Genomic DNA, 26,223 nt, shown 5'->3' with positions numbered 1-26,223 from the left:
CTGAAATGTGGATTCACGTCTGCTGTACAATTAATACTGCTGGTTCTCAAACTTTTACATGTCATGGACCACCATATCCCAGCCCTAATGAGGGTACAAGAAGAGATATTTATGCGGGATCGCTACACAAGCTCATTGATTACCTCGCATCGTATAGTTTAAAATGTACAGAATGTTTTTTAGATACTGTAGCATGTTTTTTAAGACAGATGTTAGGTTTGTTACCACGTAGGTATCAGTCTATTCAGTCTCAAGTGCTTGTCTACCTTGTTTATTGACTAAAGTTCAATAAATGTTTGTAAGTTGCTCTGCATAAGAGCGTCTTCTAAATTCCTAAATTGTAATTGCAATTGTTGATGCGGTATTTGATATCCATGCCTGAGCAAGATGCACCCAAACCAACTGTCCACTTGTGTGTGTTTGTTGTGTGTTTCAGAAAGGGGCAGGATACCACCTGGACCTGTTCTGGGTGGCTATTCTGATGATAGTGTGCTCTTTCATGGGTCTGCCGTGGTACGTGGCCGCCACCGTCATCTCCATAGCTCACATCGACAGTCTGAAAATGGAGACGGAGACATCAGCCCCTGGAGAGCAGCCTAAATTCCTGGGTGTGAGGTAAGAGACAATAGCAGGAGACAATATACGATACAGGGGACTGAGCCAGGGGAGTCACTAGCGTGATGCAGACACAGGCATTTGGGACCCACGGCCGCCCACCCGTGCCGTCGGAAAAAATAGAATTATAAATACATACAGAGATGCAATGACAGTTGAGTTGACCGGAGTTGACCGGAGCCCGGTAGTGGCTGCTGCTAGCACACAAGTGCCCCGCCCCCCAACAGCTCTGGTGTGTAATAACGAGGAGGGAGTCAGAAGAGGCGAGGGTGCAGTGGTGAGCTGCGTCTGTTCACAATCGTGGCAGGTACGTTCACAACTACTGCCCCGCTGTTTATAAACCAAAGCGCAGTTTGGGCTGTTTTCACCAGTGGCCGTGCTTGCGCACGGCGGGGGGAAACCTTTCCGGGGTTCCTGTTTCATGTGTTCACTGCATAAAAGTCCGAAAATATCTTAAAAACAAAACAAAAAGAGTGTAATGATATAACTTATAGTACAGCGGCTAACAGCCATATTGTGAGAGAACCTTTCACTTGGTGATACAAGCGTGAAATTTGGCATGAACATGCCTCTGGGTCACCTCTTTAACTTTTTTAACCGAGCCAGCGAAAAATCCAATATGGCGGTCATTTTTCAAGATGGCCGCCAAATAAAAAAGGCCTTTTGTGGCGGTTCTGGATAACCATGGGTGCGGCCGACTCGAGACCGGGCACTGCACTCCCTGTGGGTGTGTGGAACGTGTGTGTCGAATTTGAAGTCGGTGGGGCGAACGGTTCTCGGGTTACGTGGATTACAGATGTACACACGCACACAAAATTCGTGCAATAGCAGATCTTTGGAACGGTTGTTCGCTTGGTGATACAAGCGTGAAATTTGGCATGAACATGCCTCTGGGTCACCTCTTTAACTTTTTTAACCGAGCCATCCAAGAATCCAATATGGCGGTGCTATTTCAAGATGGCCGCCACATCTAAATGTTAGCCTATGTCTACATTTCTTACAAATTTTAGGAAGATTTTCACTACAAATATATTTACTTAAAATATGCTAAGAGGGCATTTAAAAATATAATCAACAAATATATTTTTAATTATTATATTAAAGTACATCTTACAATAAATGCATGTTCAGGTTAACTTGCTATGAATATATTGCTAATGGACTTAAAATATAATAATCACAAATGTATTTTTTATTATTATATTAAAGTACATCTTACAATAAATGCATGTTCAGGAGAACTTGCTATGAATATATTGCTAATGGACTTCAAATATAATAATCACCAATATATTTTTAATTATTATAATTAAAGTACATCTTACAATAAATGCATGTTCAGGAGAACTTGTTGTGAATATATTGATAAAGTACTTAAAATATAATCATCACAAATGTATTTGTGATTATATGTATTTAAGTTAGACAAAAGTAAACATAAAATTAATGCACTCATGAAAAGCATATTTTCATACTATTTGAAATATATTTCTCATTTAGTACACTTATCACAAATGTGCTAAATCACAAATTAATGTATGTTCACTTATATTATATTTAGCAAAAATGTACTATTAATATGATTAGACACTACAAGTATACATTTAACATACTTTCTGTGCTAAAAGTGTACTTAAGTATGGAATAAATATATTTATTTTTCGCCTGGGTGTTCATGCCAAATTTCACGCTTGTATCACCAAGTGAAAGATCGTTCCTATTATCTGCTGTACTATTATGAGTTAACACTGCAGTGTGGGCTTTCTGTCTATCCAGCCCTTGTCTTGGTTTCACTCTCTTTTTCGTTTTGAGAGTGTTCCTCCTGCTGATAACCTGGCTTACATTTTAGGGTGAAATATAAAGGGAGGAAATTATTCTATCCATCAGTCCCCATGTTGAATATGAGTTAAACTGACCCTGTCTGGTCAGTCCACCATCATAGGAGATTAGTAGCAGTAGCAGTCCAAAATGGGAGGCATACTATCATCCGACGGAGCATTGCTCCGAAGGAGCATTGCTCCGAGGTGCGCTGCGGGTCGGGAGAGGGTTGCGGTTAGGTTTAGGTGTCTGCCCCGGGGGAGGTTAGGGTTAGGGTGAGGGAGGAGGTAGGTTGTCGTTCGGACCAATGCTCCGTCGGATGAAAGTACTGCGCTCGTCCAAAATCATAAGTAGAGACACATACATAAGATCCTCTTCTCATGAAAAACGAATGAAAAGCTAAATGAAATAATTTTAATTGAATAAGTTAACTCCATTAACACTAGGAAGTCTGAGCAGCCGTTCTGACCGAATTTGAGATTTCAACATTTATTTTCTTAGCCCATGGAGTCCAGAGAAAGTTCCCCTTGCATGACTTTGTCTAAATATTCGATTGAAATCATCTCTGTTTTTTTTCCCATTTGAAACGTTTTGTAAATATGTTTTTAGGCATATATCTCTTACTCAGTCTGACTATATCGGCACAATCGACCACCGTCCCCCTTTCTCCCCCACTCGTCTGTCACCTCCGACAGCTGGAGACGGCATTGTTCAAGCCTGCATTCCATGTCCAACGAATTAAATCATATACGTTTGGCTGGTTAATTAACTTGGAATTTGTTTATTATTTTGATAAGATAATAGGAATATGAATACAATGATTATTATCATTGTTATTATTATTATTATTATTGAATGCTCGGTTAGACTCGACCGACATTTACTTTCCATGAAGCAAGAATGCTTGCCGATGCGCGATACAAAATAAAAAGTGTTTGAAATAATTCCAACCAGATAGACCTCCCGAACCTCTAAATGTATAAACAGTTCTTTCTGCAAGCGACGTGGAACTGATCTGCAAGTGTGCCTGCCCTGCACGCAAGGCAATTTTTTTTCCTCCTCCTCCCTCTCTCAAATGCTGCTGCTGTTGCTAGTGTGCAAGGCTTACATCCGGTCTAATGCCCACCCACTGTATGCGCTGATTTCTATACACAATACATACACGATCCGTATCCTCCCCTCACCGGATGTTGAATTAACAGTACTAACGGCCATATTTGAAAAGACGTATCCAATCTTTTACACAATAAACCGATTTCCCGACATTTCCTTTTCACTTGATACCGTTTCGTAGATAGGGCCTACATAACCGATCTATATACCAAATGAAAGACCAAATGTCGTAGTTTACATGGTATTTTGAGTTGCAAGTTGGGACAAAGAAATGCGATGTTTTTTATTAATTAAACTGATAACAACATAACGTGGCTAATAATTGTTTATTTGGAATGTACTTTGGCTGGTAATTTAGGTAAATATAACGCGACTCACTTGTATAAGTAATTTACCGCGGACATGCCGCATTTACAATACATTGGCTTTTAATGTTGTTAGCTTATAATATTAGCACATGTAAGCTAACACACAAGAAAAGACGTGATCTTGGCTCTTTTGGAAGGAAAAAAAGAACAACAAAAGGCAGCAACGCAACACTCTTCCATGGCTATGTTGCAATATATGCCTATATAATCCGTGAAGTGTACATTTTCATTGGGTGTATAATAATGTATTTATAAGAGAGGGAAGAAAAAAAAAGAAAAGTGCGTGCGTGTTGGCAACAATGACGTCTCCAGCTGAAGAGGTGTGAACGAGTGGTGCGGGGGAGAAAGGGGGAGAGCGGTTGATTAAGCAGGAATAGTCAGACTGAGTAGTAGTGAAATTTTTTCAGACTTCCTAGTGTTAACCATGGCATCCCTATTTTTGTCATTATAGGCAAAAGATGCAATTTCTTAAAAAGAACAACAAAGAAAACTTTCCGAAATTGTGAAAATACAGTGGCAGATATGTTTGCAGCACTTTATTGCACTTTATTGGATTAAATGTATTACCTTCATAATTAAATTAAAACGCTAAATTAAAGTGCGTGATAAAAGTTACTGCACATGCATACACTTGCAAAGACACTTTTAAAATATATTTTTGATTTGTTTACGAGCGAACTGATGAGCCTCCTGATTGTTGCAGCTGTAAGCTGAACCAACAACCTCTCATGAGGGAATGAGGACAGCATGGTGTAGATTCCCAACCTGTGAGCCAGGGCCCACTCACCGGTGGGCCGGCATTATAGATTGCAAGTGGGCCCCCAAATAAAATTGTCAAAACATGAATAGGATGATAATTCCATTGATCCAAGCAGAACACAATTGATTGATTAAAACTATGCTCAAAACGCTCTCCAGATTATCAAGTCTGGAACAGCTCAGTGCTTGTCTTCGCTTTGCCCGCATACTGGCTGAGGATCTGTAAATGTCACTGTAGCTGAACCTTTGTCAAACATTAACATTTTCCCCAACATGTTCAACACAGGAATAGTTTCCCTCGTGTCTTACTGTAGGCTGAGGCTCATTGAGAATTAACCAGCTATAACATAATACTGTATGAGCAGTGGTGGACAAAGTATAGCTACTCCTGGTCAAACATTATGCAACTATACTTGCACTTGAGTTAAAGTACTGGGGTGGAATTGTGGGGCAATTGCATTTATAAATACCCAAGTATTCAAAAGTACATTTCCTTTTTGATGACAATGCATTGCTGTATTGAAAAGAAAGAAAATCGTGGGATAAAAAAATAAAAAATGAAAAGAAAGAATATTATAATATCCAAATGAAACTACTGGTAATTTCCTAGAAATATAGTACTGTAAATGTACACCATTAGGTGGAAAGGTTTGTCATTGACTGTTAAAGACGCATGTTATATAATGTGTACTTTTCTGTCTTTCTAGAGAGCAGAGGGTCACTGGGGTGGTGGTCTTCCTTCTGACAGGATTGTCTGTCTTCATGTCTCCTATTCTCAAGGTAAGGCTTGGGGGGAAATGGATGTGTTAAAGGAGCACTTCAACCTATATCATATAATTGGTCCTCCCTAATGCTCATTATAAGATTTCTGTGTACTCACTCTGCATCTCATTGGTGGGATAGTCTATGCATGAACATTTCAGAAACCTGCCCTCTTCCTGGAAAATTAGCACGCTGAAATATAAGCTATTGTTCTTGCATTAATTATATATTTCAAATCTCGTTTGAAACGACCAAATCTGCCGGTAGGCAGGTTTCTGAACTGTCCACAGCCTCCCTCTGAGACAGTGAATGAGTAGACAGAAATGGGGCCATTAGTAAGAACCAATTACAGTAGAGAAAGAATCCAAAAGAAGGTATGCACATCTCTAAAAAGAAAAACGTTCAGGTGCTGAACAAGAAGATACGTCAGTCATACCTGACGGCTGACGAAGACCCAGTTGGGATTGAAACGTTGTCATCCTTAACTAAATACAATTGCATTGGGAGCTACTAAACAGTGTGTGGACAACATCTCCTCATCCAATTACAGTAGGCCTATCTGTAGGTAGCTTAAAATGGGTGTTTAAACGTTTGGACGATGTGACACTCGACTTACGCATTTTGAAAGTGAACGCATCTCAAATGCTGATCCATTTCTTTGCCTTCCAGTTCATCCCTATGCCTGTGCTGTATGGAGTATTCCTCTACATGGGAGTGGCGTCTCTCAATGGAGTACAGGTAGGAGACTAATTGTTACCAACACAGATAGTCAACACAGAGGCCGTTCCAATGCTCAAAGACAGCTTATTCAGTGGTTGTTTTTTTCTTTCCTTTTTACAATAGCGGGAAGAGGGAGGTCAAAATGATATTATATTCACATGGTGGCCATGTTGACGTTCTGCATTGAAAAGGCAGGGTGGCAACGGGGTGGCATTTCATTAACTTAAAAGGGATATTATTTCACTTTCAACACCCCAGACAGTTTTTAAGTTGCTCGATTCAGTATTTAGATATCTTAATACAGTACGTGAGGTGCCCGTGTTTTTTTTTTTCAATTACTTTTTTAATTTATCTTTAATAATTTTTTGGGAAGTTTTTATGGATTTTCTTTTTTTTTTCTAAAAATAATAAAAAAATAATAAAAAATAATTGAAAAAACACGGACACTTTACGTATTAGAAGGACAATATCAGTCTCCAGAAAAAAGGATGTTTTTAATCAGTCTATCATGGTTAAAATGGAGTTTGAGGTTACAATGGGATTTCTATCAATTATTTTAGGTTTCAACCATGGCTGACCTATCTAGTAGGCTATTGGATTATTTGCAAACCAACCACTAGAGGGCGAGATGGTTTTTGAAAATCTTATGCCCATACCTAACACCATGCCAAAATTCTAAAACTAGTTACCAAGTGCATAATTGTTATGATTTCACATATTAAATCCCAGTGTATAGGCCTTGTAAGCTCCCGCTAGCAATCATGGACCATCGTGGACGCCATCTTGAAAATGATGCCTTTCCAGAAGTAATTTGTTCCTTCATTTTTAGTATGTTATTTTGAATAATCTAAAACTAGTCACCAAGTGCACAAACTTAACGAAATCCCTCCCAGCTAGTGTCTGAGTATGTTAGTGTCTGAGAAACGCTGACCACTAATATAAATATAATATAAATTACATTAGAAGCTTCATCAGAACCAATTCAGTGCAGCTGTGAGCGGCTTGTCAGCCAGAGTGCAGGTGTCATCAAGTCAAGCTGATTAGTGATAGAACTTGACCAAGGAACCGACACTGGCCGTGGTGCTGAACGCTGTCCTCAGACTTCTGGCTTTAGTGGAAGTGCTCACCTGGTTAGACTCCATTATATTAAACACATAACTGTAGCGTGCATCCTTATAGAGCACCGAAGTCCACGGGTTTGTGTATTTATTTATTTGTATTTGTATTATATTAAAAAGGAGGGTTCCAAGTAGATCCCTGGTAAATCCCAGGCAACGAGGTTGAAGTAGTTAATATTGTCTCACACTGCGTAATTTCAACCAATTAATTCTTTAGGATGTAAGAGATCATACAATTGACAAGTTGAGTACCAAATGAAAGGGGGTGTAACAGTTATTAAACAAATTGGTTTAATTATAGTAAAATATATTGATAATTTAATAAATTAATTGATTAATAATAATCCATATTTTGGGCATGTCATTATAAGTGACCTTGATATAAAAAACATGCATACATGTTACATGATACATCCTTCTCGATTATTTTATTAATTGAAAAAGATGAATTGCTAAGAATATTATCGAAAGCAACAACCCTAGAAATGAATGCTGCATGTTTTTGATTGATTCTCCCCTGCCTCTTTGTAAGTGGGAACTAAAAGAAGGCCTCTGAGGATTCAATGGTGCAAAAAGGTTTATTTTTTAGTGATAGTGTCTGTTGCAGCCAAAGTTGAAGTGTGAAAACCATTTCCCTGTCTGGGGCTATACTTGTAGATAGACAGAATAGGACACCAGAGAAACCGGAGAGGTCTTAACACTACCCTCGAGTTCAACAGTTCAACTAAAGTTTTGACATAGTTTTAGTTTTTAGCTTTAGGAATTTACTAGATTATATACGTTATATATGTTTGATAAGTTTTATTTAGTTTTAGTCTTTCAAGGTATTATGAGGAAAGCCTTGATTCATCAAAGCTGAAAGAAAAGCTGGTGGAAAAAAATGCATGGCATCAGATATAGGATAATGATTAGGATAATGCAATTCAATTTCATTTTAGTTCATTTTAGTTTTAGTTAGTTGTTACTCCATTGTTTCATGCTTACTGTATGTGCCTTTAGTTAGTAGTTACTCCATTGTCTCATGCTTACTGTATGTGAAGCCCAACACACACCGGCTCCGTCCGACGCTGCGCGACGCGTTGCTGCGCGGCGCCGCCTGGAAAATAGAACTGGTTCTATCGGTGCGCCAGGCGAGGCGCCAGCGCGTGTCGGACGCCGCCGGTGTGTGATAGGTTCATTGAAAATAATGGAGGCGGCTGTTTTGACGCGCGGCGGTCGCAGACGGTGTGTGATGGGCTTTAGTTAGTTGTTACTCCATTGTCTCATGCTTACTGTATGTTAGTTAGTTGTTACTCCATTGTTTCATGCTTACTGTATGTGCCTTTTCTTCTAGTTCATGGACCGCATAATGCTCATGATGATGCCTGCCAAGCATCAGCCAGACCTGGTGTATCTGCGTCACGTTCCCCTTAGGAAGGTCCACCTCTTCACCTTCATCCAGGTCTTATGCCTTGCTATGCTCTGGATCCTCAAGTCCACCGTGGCCGCCATTGTATTCCCAGTCATGGTAAGGAACATCTATAGTAATTAATTATACATGTACACACATGCACATATGATAGCTGTTTTAACCACATTAACCCTGGTGTCCCTATTTCGGGCATCTCATTATAATGTGTTCATTCAAGAATCTTTCAAATATGAAAATCAAATAAAAAATGGTCATGATACTAATTTAAAAAAAAATCTATCTACAGGGGGTCTACAGGTTCACAACGTGTTGTGAACCTGTAGATGAACCGTGTTGTGGGTTCGTAGATAGGCCATTTTCAATCATTCTCATATAAAGCATGAGAACCCGATACAGTAAGCCCCATTTCACTAGGAAAGACCAAGCATCAGACATAAGAACGGTTAGACGGTTTATTGAATAGACGTGGAGTATATGGTCATTTATGGGCACGTCGCGTGCGAAGCATGGGACGTGCGGCATAAACGGCCATGTCATGGAAGACATGGGGGGGAAGCCAGCATGGTCGTCTAAGTTCATCTCACGGTCACCGTGCGGCTTAGATGACCAGGGGGCGGGGCATGCCATTAACGTGCAGCTCGGATTGGATTGTCAGGTCGGGGGGGGGGGGGGGGGAGGATGCCATTAGAGGTGCCGGCAAGAACATCCAAGGTCATCACCACACGCGAGCGTGTGCCGTGCGGCTTAGATGGTCAGGGGGGCACGAATGACATCAGAGGTGCGGGCTTGGTTGTCTTCTGCTTGGTCAAACCTGGACAACATTAGAAAGGGAATGGGGGATTAGGAGGGGGGAGCATCTGATCAACTTAATATTAAATATCTAAATATTGAATCAAGCCACATAAAACTGTCTAGCCCCAGTAGACATGACAATTCTCCTTAAGTGGTTACTCTATCAACTCTATCAGCAAATTAAATAGAGCTCAATATACTCTGAGGGAATGGGCTCCATAACAGAAATAAAGCACAAATGTGTCAGCTTGACATGGCTTGGCTGTTAAAATTACACTCGTTAAACATTATCTTGTGTCCTCCGTGTGCTGATATGATACATGGACCAATGACGGTGGTAATAATCTTTTGCATATTTATGGGTCAGGGACAGGGTAATGTATGGTCAGTATCATTTCAATACTACATTTGACACCATTGTAAACATTCTTGTCAATAGTCTGCTTTTGCAGTGGTCTAAAAATAGTAGGTTTTTGAAGTAGGGTGTCAAATTTACAAAAAGTGTAAATGTGGAGATTCAAGGTTTCTGTTCTGTTGTCTCTGTTCAGATCCTCGCTCTGGTGGCGGTGAGGAAGGCCATGGACTGGATGTTCTCCCAGCACGAGCTGAGCTTTCTGGACGACGTCATCCCAGAGAAGGACAAGAAGAAGAAGGAGGACGAGAAGAAGAAGAAGAAGAACAAGAGGGGAAGCATAGACAGCGACGTGGACGATGTAAGAACACCATATGATGTGAAACCTCTCATGCCATAATGTCTCATTCAGTGGTTCCCAACCTTTTCTCCTTTCACCCCCAAACGTGCACACAAGCACACAGTGGAAACCATTTTGTGTCACTTTTCTAGTGAATGAAAAAAGGTTACCTAAAAATGCAAGTTATAAAATGTTGGACTGTCTCCAAACAGGACCCCATGATGTTGGGAACCATTGGTCTAATAATTGACCATAATTCACTCGAGTGTGATGTAAGAGAAAAAACTGTATTTTTAATTGTTTGGATTTCATCAATTTATTGTATAATTGATTAAATCAATTAACCACCTGAGCCCTGCATTATACAGGGTTATACAATGGTGATGTGCAGAAAATAGCGAACCCCTAATATTTACAGTACAGACCCTGTCAGAGAACTGTGAGGCCAGTGTAAAAGAGGTGTATAAATGGAGGCACCTTGGAATGTGCCACTGGCTACACCCAGGTTCAGCACGTGTACAGTACCGTACATCTCTGTTCTCTGCTGTCTTCCCCAACAGTCTGACTACCCTTACAATGAGAAATCGGCCAGCATTAAAATCCCCATGGACATGATGGAGCAAGAGCCCTTCTTAGGTGATAAGGCGTCCGACAGTGAGTAGACGCGCGCCGCCGGCCTCTGCCAATGGAGGAGCCACCTTCAAGCTCCTCCTCTTCCTCCCTTCCTGTTCTTGCTGGGCGTGTGGTGGGTCTGTCCCACCTCGATGGCCAGTGACTCTTTGACTCTTTGACTCTTTCCTTCACCGCTTGCCTTTAACTGCATGATACTAACAGGGTTTATTTCTCCCCCCCTCTCTCTCTCTCTCTCTCTCTCTCTCTCTCTTCTCTTTTTCCTTCCTTTTATATCAGGCCTACACTGTGTTCCTGACTCTGCATTTGAATGAATATTGTTGGTTCATCTCATTCATGATTTCTCTGACCCCTTTTGAAACCGTTTGATGTGTCACTAACATTCTTTCTCTGTTCACCGACCTGCAGTGTTGTGTTGTCGACTTTTTTAAATATATTTTCCCATTTTTTACAAGGGACTCTTCTTATTACAGTGTATCTGAGATATACACAAAATCCTGAGTTTTAATTTTATTACCAGGTGGCTATCAGATTTTGTAGAAATTAATACAAGGATATTTCTAACTCCGTTAGGCACAGGCAGCTATTATAGAAAAGAGAAGTGTAAATAGAGTACAGTACAGTGTGGATATAGTGGTTCAAATGATTGTGATGCTGCATTAATACATTTCGCTGGGGACCCCCTGGAACCCCCCAAGGACACCTGGCTGGGGGTCCCTGGACCCCACTTTGAGAAGCACTGATACATGGAAGTCACGTTTGTCATTCTATCCACAGGAGAGAAGCCCCTATCCTTCCTCGACAGACACACATCGTGCTGAGCAGCTCCACTACTACCAGGATCACTGCTTGTCCAGGTGAGACCTGCATAGTGTGTTGGACCTGGGGACTAGTGTGTTGGACCTGGGGACTAGTGTGTTAGACCTGGGGACTAGTGTGTTAGACCTGGGGACTAGTGTGTTAGACATGGGGACTAGTGTGTTGGACCTGGGGACTAGTGTGTTAGACATGGGGACTAGTGTGTTAGACCTGGGGACTAGTGTGTTGGACCTGGGGACTAGTGTGTTAGACATGGGGACTAGTGTGTTGGACCTGGGGACTAGTGTGTTAGACCTGGGGACTAGTGTGTTAGACCTGGGGACTAGTGTGTTAGACCTGGGGACTAGTGTGTTGGACATGGGGACTAGTGTGTTAGACATGGGGACTAGTGTGTTGGACCTGGGGACTAGTGTGTTAGACATGGGGACTAGTGTGTTGGACCTGGGGACTAGTGTGTTAGACCTGGGGACTAGTGTGTTAGACCTGGGGACTAGTGTGTTAGACCTGGGGACTAGTGTGTTGGACATGGGGACTAGTGTGTTAGACATGGGGACTAGTGTGTTGGACCTGGGGACTAGTGTGTTAGACCTGGGGACTAGTGTGTTAGACCTGGGGACTAGTGTGTTGGACATGGGGACTAGTGTGTTGGACCTGGGGACTAGTGTGTTGGACCTGGGGACAGGCCACCCTATTGCTCAAGCATGTTTTGGCCATACACACTCACGTCATGTACAACTAGACCACATGGAACTGTTGTTGTCACTCTTGGGCAGAAAACGTTTTGTGACACGCGTCACACGCCACATCACGACACGTCATGAGGTGGTAGTTCTGCTATTTTAGCTTTTCCTAATTTGAAACTTTTTGAACATTACATTGAAAGTGTATGGAGCCAAATCCATGCCGATATTATGTGTGTGTTCGTAAAAGAAAATGCGTAAAAAAGAAATCTGTAAAAGAAAAATGCGTAAAAAAACAATCCGTAAAAAGAAAATGCGTAAAAAAACAATCTGTAAAAGAAAAATGCGTAAAAAAACAATCTGTAAAAGAAAAATGCGTAAAAAAACAATCCGTAAAAAGAAAATGCGTAAAAAAACAATCTGTAAAATAAAAATGCGTAAAAAAAACAATGTGTAAAAGAAAAATGCGTAAAAAAACAATCTGTAAAAGAAAAATGTGTAATAAAACAATCTGTAAAAAGAAAATGCGTAATATATACCGATAGTGTTTTTTTGTGTTTGGACTTACGAACAGAAAAAATGCCAACCTGAGTTACAGATGCTTTTTTTGGTTCCCCAGTGAAATCGCTGCCAAAAATCACATGACGGCTGAGAGCCAATCACGTGAGGCCTTTTCCTCTACCCAATCAAAAAGCTCCATAAGTCTGCCTGGCAACTGAGGTTGCCATGTTTGTCTGGGGCTACGTTATAAGTATAAGTATAAGTTTATGAATTTCAAGTTTAGCTATATATCCATATCTTGTCTTAAAACAACCACTCAATGGCCAATTGACTAATTCATTATTTTAGTAGCCTATATTAAATAGGGGGTCTCAAGGTTCGGGGACCCCCACTGTCCCCAGGGACCCCCCGGGACCCCCAAATGGTAACTCTGTCATTTCTCAACTGTTTTGGACGGGGGTGGGCTCGTTGGAATCTTGTCACCCCCCTGGGGGCGTCTTTGGGGGTCTCAAGGTTCAGGGACCCCCAGGGACCCCCCAGGGACCCCCAAATGGTAACTGTCATTTCTCAACTGTTTTGGACGGGGGTGGGCTCGTTGGTATCTTGTCGCCCCCCTGGGGGCGTCTTTGGGGGTCTCAAGGTTCAGGGACCCCCAGGGACCCCCAAATGGTAACTCTGTCATTTCTCAACTGTTTTGGACGGGGGTGGGCTCGTTGGAATCTTGTCGCCCCCCTGGGGGCGTCTTTGGGGGTCTCAAGGTTCAGGGACCCCCAGGGACCCCCCGGGACCCCCCAGGGACCCCAAAATGGTAACTCTGTCATTTCACTACCGTTTTGGACGGGGGTGGGCTCGTTGGAATCGTGTCGCCTCCTCTGGGGGCGTTCTCACGGTTTTGGAGGTTCGGGGACCCCCCGGGACCCCCCAGGGACCCCAAACTGGTAACTCTGTCATTTCTCAACCGTTTTGGACGGGGGTGGGCTCGTTGGAATCGTGTCGCCCCCCTGGGGGCGTTCTCAGGGGTTTGGAGGTTCAGGGACCCCCCAGGACCCCCCAGGACCCCCCAGGGACCCCAAATTGTAACTCTGTCATTTCTCAACCGTTTTGGATGGGGGTGGGCTCGTTGCAAACGTGTCGCCCCCCTGGGGGCGTCTTTGGGGGTCTCAAGGTTCGGGGACCCCCCAGGGACCCCAAAATGGTAACTCTGTCATTTCTCAACCGTTTTGGACGGGGGTGGGCTCGTTGGAATCGTGTTGTCTCTCTGGGCACATCTACAGTACCCTGTTGAATGCTTATTCCTCCTTCATCATACACTTAAATATAAATCCCAACAGCTATAGCCTATGTACACCCACGCCAATAAATCACACCTGCATATACAAATTACCCATCATGTTACAAAGCTCTAACACTAATGTAACTGCCTCTGTGTCAGTCAGTGTAGTATTTTTCAGTTATTTATTTAGGTAGGAACCAAAGTTCTCTAGGGCGGAACCTTTGTGTTATATCGCTCTTTTCCGCCTGACATTTATTAGCGTTACACCTACCCGAGGAAGTCTACTGTTTTCGTCGTGTTTCAGTGTTGACAGTTTGTGTATCTGCAAGGTGGCTCATAGCGAGTTTCACTTGCATGTTAAACAGCTAAGGACTACAAATGTTTGGCTGCAGTCAATTATGAGTATTATTGTGGGGTTGTATGTTAGATGTGGTATTGAAATTGATGTAATATTACTTTCATTACTGTATACAAATAAACTTTGGTACATAATTCACATTACACATCAGATCAGAAGCAAGAGTGTAGCAACTCATAATGTAGGCCTAATAGCAACTCATAATGTAATATGTTAAATGTAATAAAAACTCATAATGTAATAATCAGCTCATAATGTAATAAAATCATGAGCGCATAACGTAATAACAGATTTTTAAAAAAAAGACGTGTTACATTATGAGTTGCCTTAATAGGCAGCTCATAATGTAATAAAAGTTCATAATGTAATAATGGCCCATATTGGTGAGAAAAGTCTTACACTGTCATTGTTATTACCTCTGTTGACAAATGTAGACTTTCATATGGCCCATATAGTCTTACACTGTCATTGTTATTACCTCTGTTGACAAATGTAGACTTCCATATGGCCCATAATAAAATGTGACTTAGGCCATTTTAACACACCTTTCAAAATGGGAGTGAATGGGACTGAATGGGAGGTACTGTTACTATGGGACTGATAGAATGGGAGTGAATGGGACTGAATGGGAGTGAAAGGGAGGTACTGTTACTATGGGACTGATACTATGGGAGTGCATGGGACTGAATGGGAGTGAATGGGAGGTACTGTTACTATGGGACTGATATAATGGGACTGAATGGGAGTGAAAGGGAGGTACTGTTACCATGGGACTGATACTATGGGAGTGAATGGGAGTTACTGATACTATGGGACTGAATGGGACTGAATGGGAGTGAAAGGGAGGTACTGTTACTATGGGACTGATACTATGGGAGTGCATGGGAGTGAATGGGAGGTATTGTTACTATGAGACCGATACTATGGGAGTGAATGGGACTGAATGGGAGTGAATGGTAGGGAATGTGACTTAATGGGAGGTACTGTTACTATGGGACTGACACGATAGGAGTGAATGGGACTGAATGGGAGTGAATCGGAGTGAATGGGAGTGAATGGGAGGTACTGCTACTGTGGGACTGTCACTCCCATTCAATCCCATTCAGAGTGAAAGGGAGTGAATGGGAGTGAATGGTAGGTACTATTACTATGGGTCTGTCACTCCCATTCACTCCCATTCAGAGTGAAAGGGACTGAATGGGACTGAATGGGAGTGAGGGAGTGAATGGGAGGTACTGTTACTATGGGACTGTCACTCCCATTCACTCCCATTCAGAGTGAAAGGGAGTGAATGGGACTGAATGGGAGTGAGGGAGTGAATGGGAGGTACTGTTACTATGGGACTGTCACTCCCATTCAGTCCCATTCACTCCCATAGTATCAGTCCCATAGTAATAGTACCTCCCATTCAGTCCCATTCACTCCCATTCAGTCCCAATCACTCCCATTCAGTCCCATTCAGTCCCATAGTATCAGTCCCATAGTAACAGTACCTCCCATTCACTCCCATTCAGTCCCATTCAGTACCATTCAGTCCCATAGTAACAGTACCTCTCATTCAGTCCCATTCACTCCAAATTCACTCCCATTCACTCCCTTTCAGTGTCAAATGTCTTTGTTCTCTGATATTATTTTAAACACTGTGGCTGACCCTAAACCATGGTTTATTAAAAATAATTGGAATAAAACATTTTGCCTAAGTCACTTACTGCAGAAGTAATTTGGCCTAAATAACGTTTATAATTGCCTAAGTTAAAATGGCATGTTCAGATATTGGCCCAAGTCATTTTATCCTTACATGTTACATGATTGACATACACCTTTATTTGTATGTCAATAGTCAGATTTATTCATATTTTTAGTTTAATTCGTTTAATAAGGTGACGATATGAAAGTCTACATTTGTCAACAGAGGTAATACAAATGACAGTGTAAGACTATATGGGCCATATGAAAGTCTACATTTGTCAACAGAGGTGTGACAACTGTGTAAGACTTTTCTCACCAATATGGGCCATTATTACATTATGAACTTTTATTACTTTATGAGCTGCCTATTAAGGCAACTCATAATGTAACACGTCTTTTTTTGAAAAATCTGTTACGTTATGCGCTCATGATTTTATTACATTATGAGCTGATTATTACATTATGAGTTTTTATTACATTTAACTTATTACATTATGAGCCTTTTTGAGCCCTTATTACATTATGAGTTGCTACAAGAGGCTACCAATCCGTTTTGTCCATTGCCGAGAAGTGACAGGTCGGCGACGACAACGAGGAAGGATGTCAACGCTAACACCGCAGCCTCGATTGAAGGACCTCGTGACACAGTGGAGCGTCGCGTGCAACCGCACCACACATTATTGTTTGAGAGGGTCGGACGTTCTCATGAGCCGAGCCCTGTAGGAACTGTGTGTGTTGTTCATTGACTGTGCTTTGCATTGTTGAGATAACATTGTTCATTTCTGGCTAACATCAAGGGGAACTATAATTGCTAAATGCTAACATTGCTACCAGCTAAAGTGCATTCATTTGCCGTTGCAAAGTGTCGTTTCTAACGTTAACGTAAACAAGAAGACCTGACGTAATGCCTTATGGTGCCGTCCACTAACAGTTAACAGTTCTATTGGTTGTACTTGAAATGTACTGTAATTCTGCAAACTTAATAAACCAATCAATCAATCCACGCCATGACTTAAAAAAGAAGCGTGCAAATGCACAGAGACTTTAGTCGCTTGTATATCTGCTGTTAATGGTGTGTTTCGTCTATTTTTGTGTTTACAGTAAAATGTACCTGCCTTGCACTAATGCATGCTTCAACGAGGAATGCTAACAATCGAAGCATGCTAGTTAGCTCACGCATCGTACGGACTGGTCTAGTTTATTGTAACCACAGTTTACATTAGTGTATGTGTTTATTTCTATTTTTATATAAAAGCAACAAAATACATTTTCGTTGTGGCTTGAGTGTTTATTGCACAGTAATTGAGAAATTGCACAGTTTTGTCGGGAAACGGCGAACCTTGTCAGAGGGAAATCGCTTGGTTAAATGTCCATATCAAGTGATATCTGAAAAGTGTGTGAGAGAGAGAGCTATAGTAAGAAGAATATGCAGATGAATATAAATGGTTCTCTCTGTCTCTCCCTCCCATCAATAAAGATCTATCATAAGAATGTCAAGAGTTACCATGTGGGAGCCCCCAGGGGTCCCCGAACCTCCAAAAACAACAAGCCCACCCCGTCCAAAACGGTTGAGAAATGACAGAGTTACCATTTGGGGGTCCCTGGGGGGTCCCCGAACCTCCAAAACCCTGAGAACGCCCCCAGGGGGGCGACACGATTCCAACGAGCCCACCCCCGTCAAAAACGGTTGAGAAATGACAGAGTTACCATTTGGGGGTCCCGGGGGGTCCCCGAACATCAAACCCTGAGAACGCCCCCAGAGGGGGCGACACGATTCCAACGAGCCCACCCCCGTCCAAAACAGTTGAGAAATGACAGAGTTACCATTTGGGGGTCCCGGGGGGTCCCTGGGGGTCCCTGAACCTTGAAACCCCCAAAGACGCCCCCAGGGGGGCGACAAGATTCCAACGAGCCCACCCCCGTCCAAAACAGTTGAGAAATGACAAAGTTACCATTTGGGGGTCCCTGGGGGGTCCCGGGGGGGTCCCTGAACCTTGAGACCCCCAAAGACGCCCCAGGGGGCGACAAGATTCCAACGAGCCCACCCCCGTCCAAAACAGTTGAGAAATGACAAAGTTACCATTTGGAGGTCCCTGGGGGGTCCCGGGGGGTCCCTGAACCTTGAGACCCCCAAAGACGCCCCCAGGGGGGCGACAAGATTCCAACGAGCCCACCCCCGTCCAAAACAGTTGAGAAATTACAGAGTTACCATTTGGGGGTCCCTGGGGGGTCCCGGGGGGTCCCTGGGGGTCCCTGAACCTTGAGACCCCCAAAGACGCCCCCAGGGGGGCGACAAGATTCCAACGAGCCCACCCCCGTCCAAAACAGTTGAGAAATGACAGAGTTACCATTTGGGGGTCCCGGGGGGTCCCTGGGGACAGTGGGGGTCCCCGAACCTTGAGACCCCCCTATTTAATATAGGCTACTAAAATAATGAATTAGTCAATTGGCCATTGAGTGGTTGTTTTAAGACAAGATATGGATATATAGCTAAACTTGAAATTCATAAACTTATACTTATACTTATAACGTAGCCCCAGACAAACATGGCAACCTCAGTTGCCAGGCAGACTTATGGAGCTTTTTGATTGGGTAGAGGAAAAGGCCTCACGTGATTGGCTCTCAGTCGTCATGTGATTTTTGGCAGTGATTTCACTGGGGAACCAAAAAAAGCATCTGTAACTCAGGTTGGCATTTTTTCTGTTCGTAAGTCCAAACACAAAAAAACACTATCCGTATATATTACGCATTTTCTTTTTACAGATTGTTTTATTACACATTTTTCTTTTACAGATTGTTTTTTTTACGCATTTTTCTTTTACACATTGTTTTTTTACGCATTTTTATTTTACAGATTGTTTTTTTACGCATTTTCTTTTTACGGATTGTTTTTTTACGCATTTTTCTTTTACAGATTGTTTTTTTACGCATTTTCTTTTTACGGATTGTTTTTTTACGCATTTTTCTTTTACAGATTTCTTTTTTACGCATTTTCTTTTACGAACACACACATAATATCGGCATGGATTTGGCTCCATAAAAGTGGTTAAGTCTGTCTGTGGCTTTTATAAATATTGAACCAATGGAAAGTATGAATAGGATAGATACATAGCTTCTTTTTTCCATCATCATCCATTATGAATAGATTTCTTATTTTTAACAATATATTTATTGCATTTTTCTTTTTTTTGACAAACGGACAATACAACAAAACAATACATAATACAGACAATACAATTACTTAAAATGAGAAACAAACAAAAAACTAAACAAAAACATACAATACATACATATATAAATACAGTAATAAAATAAGGGCACTTAGAATGGTAACAACAACAGAGACCAAGACCAAACAGCTAATAGATTATTTGATTTAATTATTAATTAATTAATTAATTAATTTTAAATAATTGATTAAGCCAGTTTGATTAACTGTTGTGACACTACCGATCTGCAAGGTCACAGCACATCGCATGACACGTTGTGAGCTTGTAGCTAAGCCCTTTCTTCTTATTATTTTCTGAATACAGGGTTAAACCGATGATCTGAATAGTCATCCATTCTCTAAATAATAATAGTTTAATTAAACTGTTCATCATTTTGCTGGGGACCGCCTAGAACACCCTGTAACCTTTACTTACACTTGGAGAACCTCTGCTCTAGTCTTCTGACAGTGTTGTAGAACCATGCAAGTTTTCAGCACCCTCTGGTGGACAGAGCGACATATATGCAGTACATAGGCTTACTGTACACCTGGGGTGGACAACCACCTCTTATTGATGTACTTGGTCAGTGTTTCCCAAACAAGACTGTTTTTAAGGATTGCGAACAAATATCCCTTTCTTCTACTGTACGTTTCCAACAATAATGCTGCATTCACATTGGATCAAGCAAGCGCTAGACGGAAAACCGGAAGTCATTTTTAGACTCAAGGCGGACTAATGCATATCAACCTGGGGGTCGTTGAAATTGAAACGTCTGAGAATCACTAGTATAATGATCATGAATGGTCACCATTTAAAGCCAACTCTAACATCCTGTGTTTGACTGCAATATGTGGTAACAATATTTCTCCTTTGTTTTCCAGCCCTGAGCTGAGTCCATTGAAATCTGTGCCTCAGATTAGAATAGACATGGACCCCGACAGTAATGAAGACCACAGGTTCCTCTGGAAGGGCAGAGGGTCCGAGACCTCTCTGTGAAGCCCCCTGACCCCCCCCCCCCCCCACGCACGCACGCACGCACGCACGCACGCACGCACGCACACACACACACACACACACACACACACACACACACACACACACACACACACACACACACACACACACACACAGAGACTGCCTCCTCCCTGCCTGGCAGATTGTGAACCACATAACAAGAGTTTCTTCATTTCTTCCATGATCACAAAGACATTGTTCTGAACTAGTGTCAACAAAGAGTAAATAGTGATTGAAAGGACAGGTATCAAGGTATAATAACAATGAAGACATTTTCTTTTTCCAATAAAGGAAGCCTGCTTTTTTCCCCTCTTCCTCACCATTTTTCCCCCTTTTTTCTCATGACTCTACGTTATCTTGCTTACTTAAACACTGGATATAGGTGTAGTTCCTTACTGCTGTTCTATGCAATGTCTCCCACCCACATATCACAGATTGATAGAAAATGCTGCAGCCATCTCTGACCATGCATGTGTAACGCCCGGGATTCGAACCCGGGTCTCCTATGGATTCCCCTCCCTGGTATGATATATATACAGTATATATATATACTGTATATATATATATATATATATATATATATATATATATATATATACACAGTATGTCACAGTATAATTAGAAAACCAGTCAGATTGAAAAAGGTGCACTCGTTTTCACCGACGGAGGTGCGCCGTCTGAAGGCGACTTGAGCCACGAGATGCACCTCCGAGCAAGCTTAGTCGAGTGAGTCGATGTTTCGAGCCTTGAGAAGTCACCTTCAGCCGACTTAGCGCCGTCCGAGTTATGTCCAGATAGGTCCCCCCCTAGTCCCAGTACCTCAGAGACGAGGGGGGGGGGGGGGCTGCTGCCACGCCCCGCCTCGCCCCGCCGGTGGTGAACTCAAAGAAAACGAGCACTCCTTTTAAAATCTGACTGGTTTTCCAATCATACTTTAACTGCATACGGAGTATAGAATACTCAGTTTGAATTTTTATATAAGATTTTATTATTGTAATTAATTACATTTTCCTGTAGCAGGAAAGTAATAATTTGTGTAGGTCTACCTCTTGTTCTAGATTAAAGGCTTATATGAAAAATAATGTTGATTTTTGATGCAGCATGAGGTTTTTGATATCGCTACTACTCTGCCTGTCCTTTACTTTTCAAGTACTTTTATTTCAGGACATTTGTTGTATTACTAAAGAGATAGAAATGTACAAAATAGTGTATCTATTAATGTTGCTAGTTAATTAACAGTTAATTAACACAGCATGTTGTCTGGTTGGGAGGTCATTATCTTTTTTCATTTAAAAGAAAATTGAAACAATGTATATTCTTTGTGAATCTTTCTTTAAGTTTTTAAAGCTTTTATTACTTGTTAAACTAAAATCATACACGGCAATGTTTTGGGTTTTTTGCCACTGGAGGGATGGGTTTTCATGCCACTGGAGGGATGGGATTCCATGCCACTGGAGGGATGGGGTTTCCAATGCCATGCCACTGGAGGGATGGGATTCCATGCCACTGGAGGGATGGGATTCCATGCCACTGGAGGGATGGGGTTTCCAATGCCATGCCACTGGAGGGATTGGGTTCCATGCCACTGTGTTTGATATACCCCCCTCTGATCCGTTGTTATGGCCGGTGGGGACATTATGTTATATCCTTGCTTCTAGTCCCACTAAATACATGCATTTCATTGTGGTTAATGTAGACTGTCTGATACGTTAGACATTTATGTTTGATAATATCACAATAATGAAATACTTTTTATGTTAACCAGATTAACCCTGATGTCCCCATTTTGGAAAACCTTGTCCAAATCAATAATGCAAAAAGAGTGAAAATAGAAAAGGTCCTGCCTCTGTTTTTTATGTATTTACTGTATATATTCTTCTTCTTTTCTTCTTGTTTTTGTTTTACAAAATCGAACCCTGCTAGGAATGCATATGTATCATGTAAATTGCTTGTGCTGCACAAAATGATTTACCTAAGTGGCTTATAAGAGAATTCTAGACTGAATTCCATGTGAATCTGACAAAAGGTTAGGAACAATATCAAATCCATGTCAGATTCTTTGAATCGGACAGTGTCACTATTTCAGGCAAGTCAGCAATCCTTAATCCTTGTGTCACAGTTATGATATGGAATGCTGTTGGGAATTGCTGAATGTGACAATGTGGATCACTTGTCCTCTTCTGTTATGTTTTTTTTCTTTCCATAATGTGCTCCTCCAGATTTGCTTATGTTTTTACTTCACAGTAAAAAAGAATCCATATTATAAGTGTTAATTTATGTATTTGTAACTCAAGAGAGTGCACAAATGGAACCAAATGGACTCTCATGCGTCCTTTTGGTTCCGTGTGTGCACTCAGAGTTAAATGAACACTGCATTGTACTGTGTACTGTTAACTTGCATGTCCCACTGTGGCCTATCCACAACCATGCGAAAGAGTTCGACCCCTGGCTGTCCACATTCATTCCACCTCAAGATGTACAGTTGTGGTTGCAAGTGATTTGGAATGGTCTGTATTGCAAATTGAGGAAATGGCTTTGGCTACGTGTTTGGTGTCATGACAACACACCTACCGTCTTCCTAAACAAATGCACTTTCACGCCTGGATATGGTCACTGTCGGGCAGAAACCTTGTACCTCCATATTTTTCATATTGTTTTTTGTTTTCATGAATCAATGTTGTATTTTATACTTGGTTGTGTATTTTATTATGACACACACACACACACACACACACACACACACACACACAGAAGTGTACATATAAACATTTACCAGTAGTGAATGTAGAAATACATGCTGTATTGTATTCACATACTCACCTAGAACAACCTTCACATAATTATCTATATATCATTGTACAGTTTAAATAAACATATTCACAAAGAAAATACACAAATACAGTCTGTGGCTTTTATAAATATATAATAACCAAACTTCAAATCCATTGACTCACAGGCTATTTGTTTTATCCCCCCCCCCCCCACCCTTTTTTTTCTCTCTTTTTCGTCTTTTTCCTTTTGGACATAACAAGGTTTCCGCCCAACAACGATGATATAAAAGATGAATTTATTGATAGATTTTTGTGTGACATTCCTTCTTCTTTCAACGGTGTGGCCAAACACATTTGAATGTGTACACTTTGCTCAGCACCACTAATAACTCTTTGTATGATCTTCAGACTACATTCACACAGCAGCCAATGGGCTCTATCTGCACACAGAATAACTCTTCCCTACTTCCTTCACAGGTGTTACCGATGATATTATTTAAGATTCTGTTCCATTTAGTGTGCAGTGGTTCTCACACTTTGAAATTTCAAGGACCCCCATAACCCTGAGAGTGTACAAATTGTACACTTATACACCTGTACGGGGCCATTTGGAACCCAATCAAGGACACTTTGAGGCCCACTGGTGTAGCAGAGTGTTTCGAGTGAGCCAACAGCAGGACCCTAGCTGCTCTGTTTGACCAGAATGGAACAGAGCCTTCATTAGTATCAATGGTAACACCTGTGAAGGAAGTAGGTTAGAGGCCAAAGTTCTTTCCAAAATGGTGTGGGTGTGTGCATATACAGTAGCAGGAGCCCATTTGCTCTTAATTCATATAGGGCTGAAACTGTTGATAATTATCGTAGCGATTATTCTATTGATTTCTTTGTTGATTAATCGAATAATCAAGAAGTGTGTTTGTATATAAAAACAATATATCAATAAATCGATTAACCACTTGTTAATTGTTAACACACAAAATTACCGCTATTTCAAAGATTTTTGTGTCCAAAGTAAGGATAGATTATAAATAGATTATTTTATTACATTATCGGTTATCAGTTCTTTTTTTATAATCGATTAAATCAAATAGTTTGATTAAATGTTGCACCCCTAGTATGAAGTGAGAGCAAAATGACCGCTGTATACAATTTGCCCCATGAGCCCCCTTCTTTCACCTGTAAATCATGTACATATAGTTGCATGTTGGAACACACCAAAATGCAAGACGTTCCTTTCACCATCATGATCATTGTGATTATTATTATTCGTTGTTTTTTTTTTTTTTCAGATATCTGGGGGTCAGATATCAAAACATCAGCACAAAAGATGTAATTTATACTCTTATGAACATCAATGTTTTAGCCACAAACAGAAAAGTGTGACTTATGTCTGGGATATATTTTCTGGAAGTTGCAAGTTCCAAGTGAATTGCATAAGCATGTTGGACAAAATTATATAACATAAAATATGATTAACTAAAGGTTAATATTAGTATATGAAATAATTATACCATTTGAATTAACTTTTTTGTGACTTTATAGAACAGGTGAAATGGTTTATTTTAGAATTTATATTTTTCAAATGAAATGTATATTGAAAATAAACTGAAATATCAAACACATGGCGTCCTAAATTGTATACAGTGTCCCTGGAAGAGAATGCAAGCCAGAATGGACATGGATTTCATAATGTAAAAATATTTATATAAAATATAGTTTTAAGTAGCTAATAATCCTATACTACGTGTGTGTGTGTGTCCTTCGGGTGAGCGGATTATGCTAAAATTGGGAGGGAGGGAGGTTGGGTTGGAGGAAGAGTCAGGCCAGAGAGAGAGAGAGAGAACATTGGGGGGGAAAAGGTTTTCCAGTTGCCTACTATTGCTATTTAATGCATTCCACCCAATCTTAGTTATTTTAAATGTGGCCTCACTAAAGATTGCTGGGCGAGAGCTGGCGCTTTGGGATGGGGGGGTCAGATCAACATATGGATTGAATTCTGTACTGGCCATATATGGAGCGTGTCTTGAGTGTACAGGGTTTCATGAGGTCAGATCAACGTATGAAATGTCAGAACAGGTCAGCTCCATATATAGAGATCTACGGGTGGGGTGGCAGCGGGGGCAGTGTCTTGAGTGTACAGGGTTTGATGAGGTCTGGCCATATATGGAGTGTGTCTTGATGAGGTAAGATCAACATATGGAATGTCAGAACAGGTCAGCTCCATATTTGAAGGAGATATGAAGGATGACAAGTGAGCGATGCCATGGCATGGAGTCTGCACATGGTTTCCAGGTCATCCAACTGGCTTCTATGGTATCATAAAACTGTTTGAACTCTGTGTTACGGTCCTATGTGGCCCTAGTGGTGTTTTGGTCTGTGTATAATTAGTGTTTTCCAGTGCTGATGATGGATGGTGGGAGTGGCAGTAGAGATTGGAGGCGTGTCGTGGGGATTGTGACACACCTGGGCCAGTATAAAATCACCAACCAGTATAAAAGGAGAGAGAGAACAGCCCACAAGCTCTTTTGCCATTGTAACAAACACCACATGCTGCTGAGACAATGTGTTCTGTTTTCCCAGTGAAACAATACTAGACAGACAAAGTCACTAGTCAGATAAAGTTGATAGTCAAAGTTACTTTAAGCAACTCAACTCATATAAACCACTGTCCAATTAAGTATCCCAAACCATTTCCCTGCATACTGTTTATAAATCAATACATTGAAACTGGGACTCAACTGATGCAAATTACAGCAATGTTGTTTTTTTCAATTGAGCCATTTACACGTGTGTCAACCCCCATTCTCTACGAGAGAAATGCCCGCTGCCTCTTAAGGTTACATTATATCCTTATACTACAAACTTATAAATCTTTGGGGTACTCCTGAATCTTATGTCATATTATGGTACATAATTATGCAATTCTTAACCCATAAGACACAGTAGCCTACAAGAGGAAAAACAGATTCCACTAGAAGGCTGAAACTAACTTGATATAGGCCTATCTGACATATTACATTCAATCATTCCTGATTTTTATATAGAAGTGTATAATTGTAAGTCTCTAAATGTTCTCCATTCCATTCCAACGAGAATCATAGCCTACAGTAC

General features: G+C 41.2%; 1 protein-coding gene across 2 annotated transcripts in view; it reads left to right on the top strand.

Moving 5' to 3' along the window:
- The window catches only part of slc4a4a (solute carrier family 4 member 4a), an 83,527-nt gene extending 63,187 nt beyond the window's left edge, over positions 1 to 20,340 (top strand). For both annotated transcript variants that reach the window (XM_083784563.1, XM_083784562.1), the window contains 8 exons: positions 437 to 615; positions 5,381 to 5,453; positions 6,105 to 6,173; positions 8,607 to 8,780; positions 10,025 to 10,189; positions 10,729 to 10,822; positions 11,576 to 11,655; positions 20,209 to 20,340. In XM_083784563.1, coding sequence (XP_083640689.1) covers positions 437 to 615; positions 5,381 to 5,453; positions 6,105 to 6,173; positions 8,607 to 8,780; positions 10,025 to 10,189; positions 10,729 to 10,822; positions 11,576 to 11,619 — 798 coding nt within the window. In that variant the 3' untranslated portion in view covers positions 11,620 to 11,655; positions 20,209 to 20,340. The remainder of the gene's footprint in view (positions 1 to 436; positions 616 to 5,380; positions 5,454 to 6,104; positions 6,174 to 8,606; positions 8,781 to 10,024; positions 10,190 to 10,728; positions 10,823 to 11,575; positions 11,656 to 20,208) is intronic.
- Positions 20,341 to 26,223: the final 5,883 nt, after the last annotated feature.

Source organism: Protomyctophum parallelum (genome assembly GCF_964188405.1).
Source record: "Protomyctophum parallelum genome assembly, chromosome: 15".
Lineage (NCBI taxonomy): Eukaryota > Metazoa > Chordata > Actinopteri > Myctophiformes > Myctophidae > Protomyctophum > Protomyctophum parallelum.
This window is presented reverse-complemented; position numbering and strand designations above follow the sequence as displayed.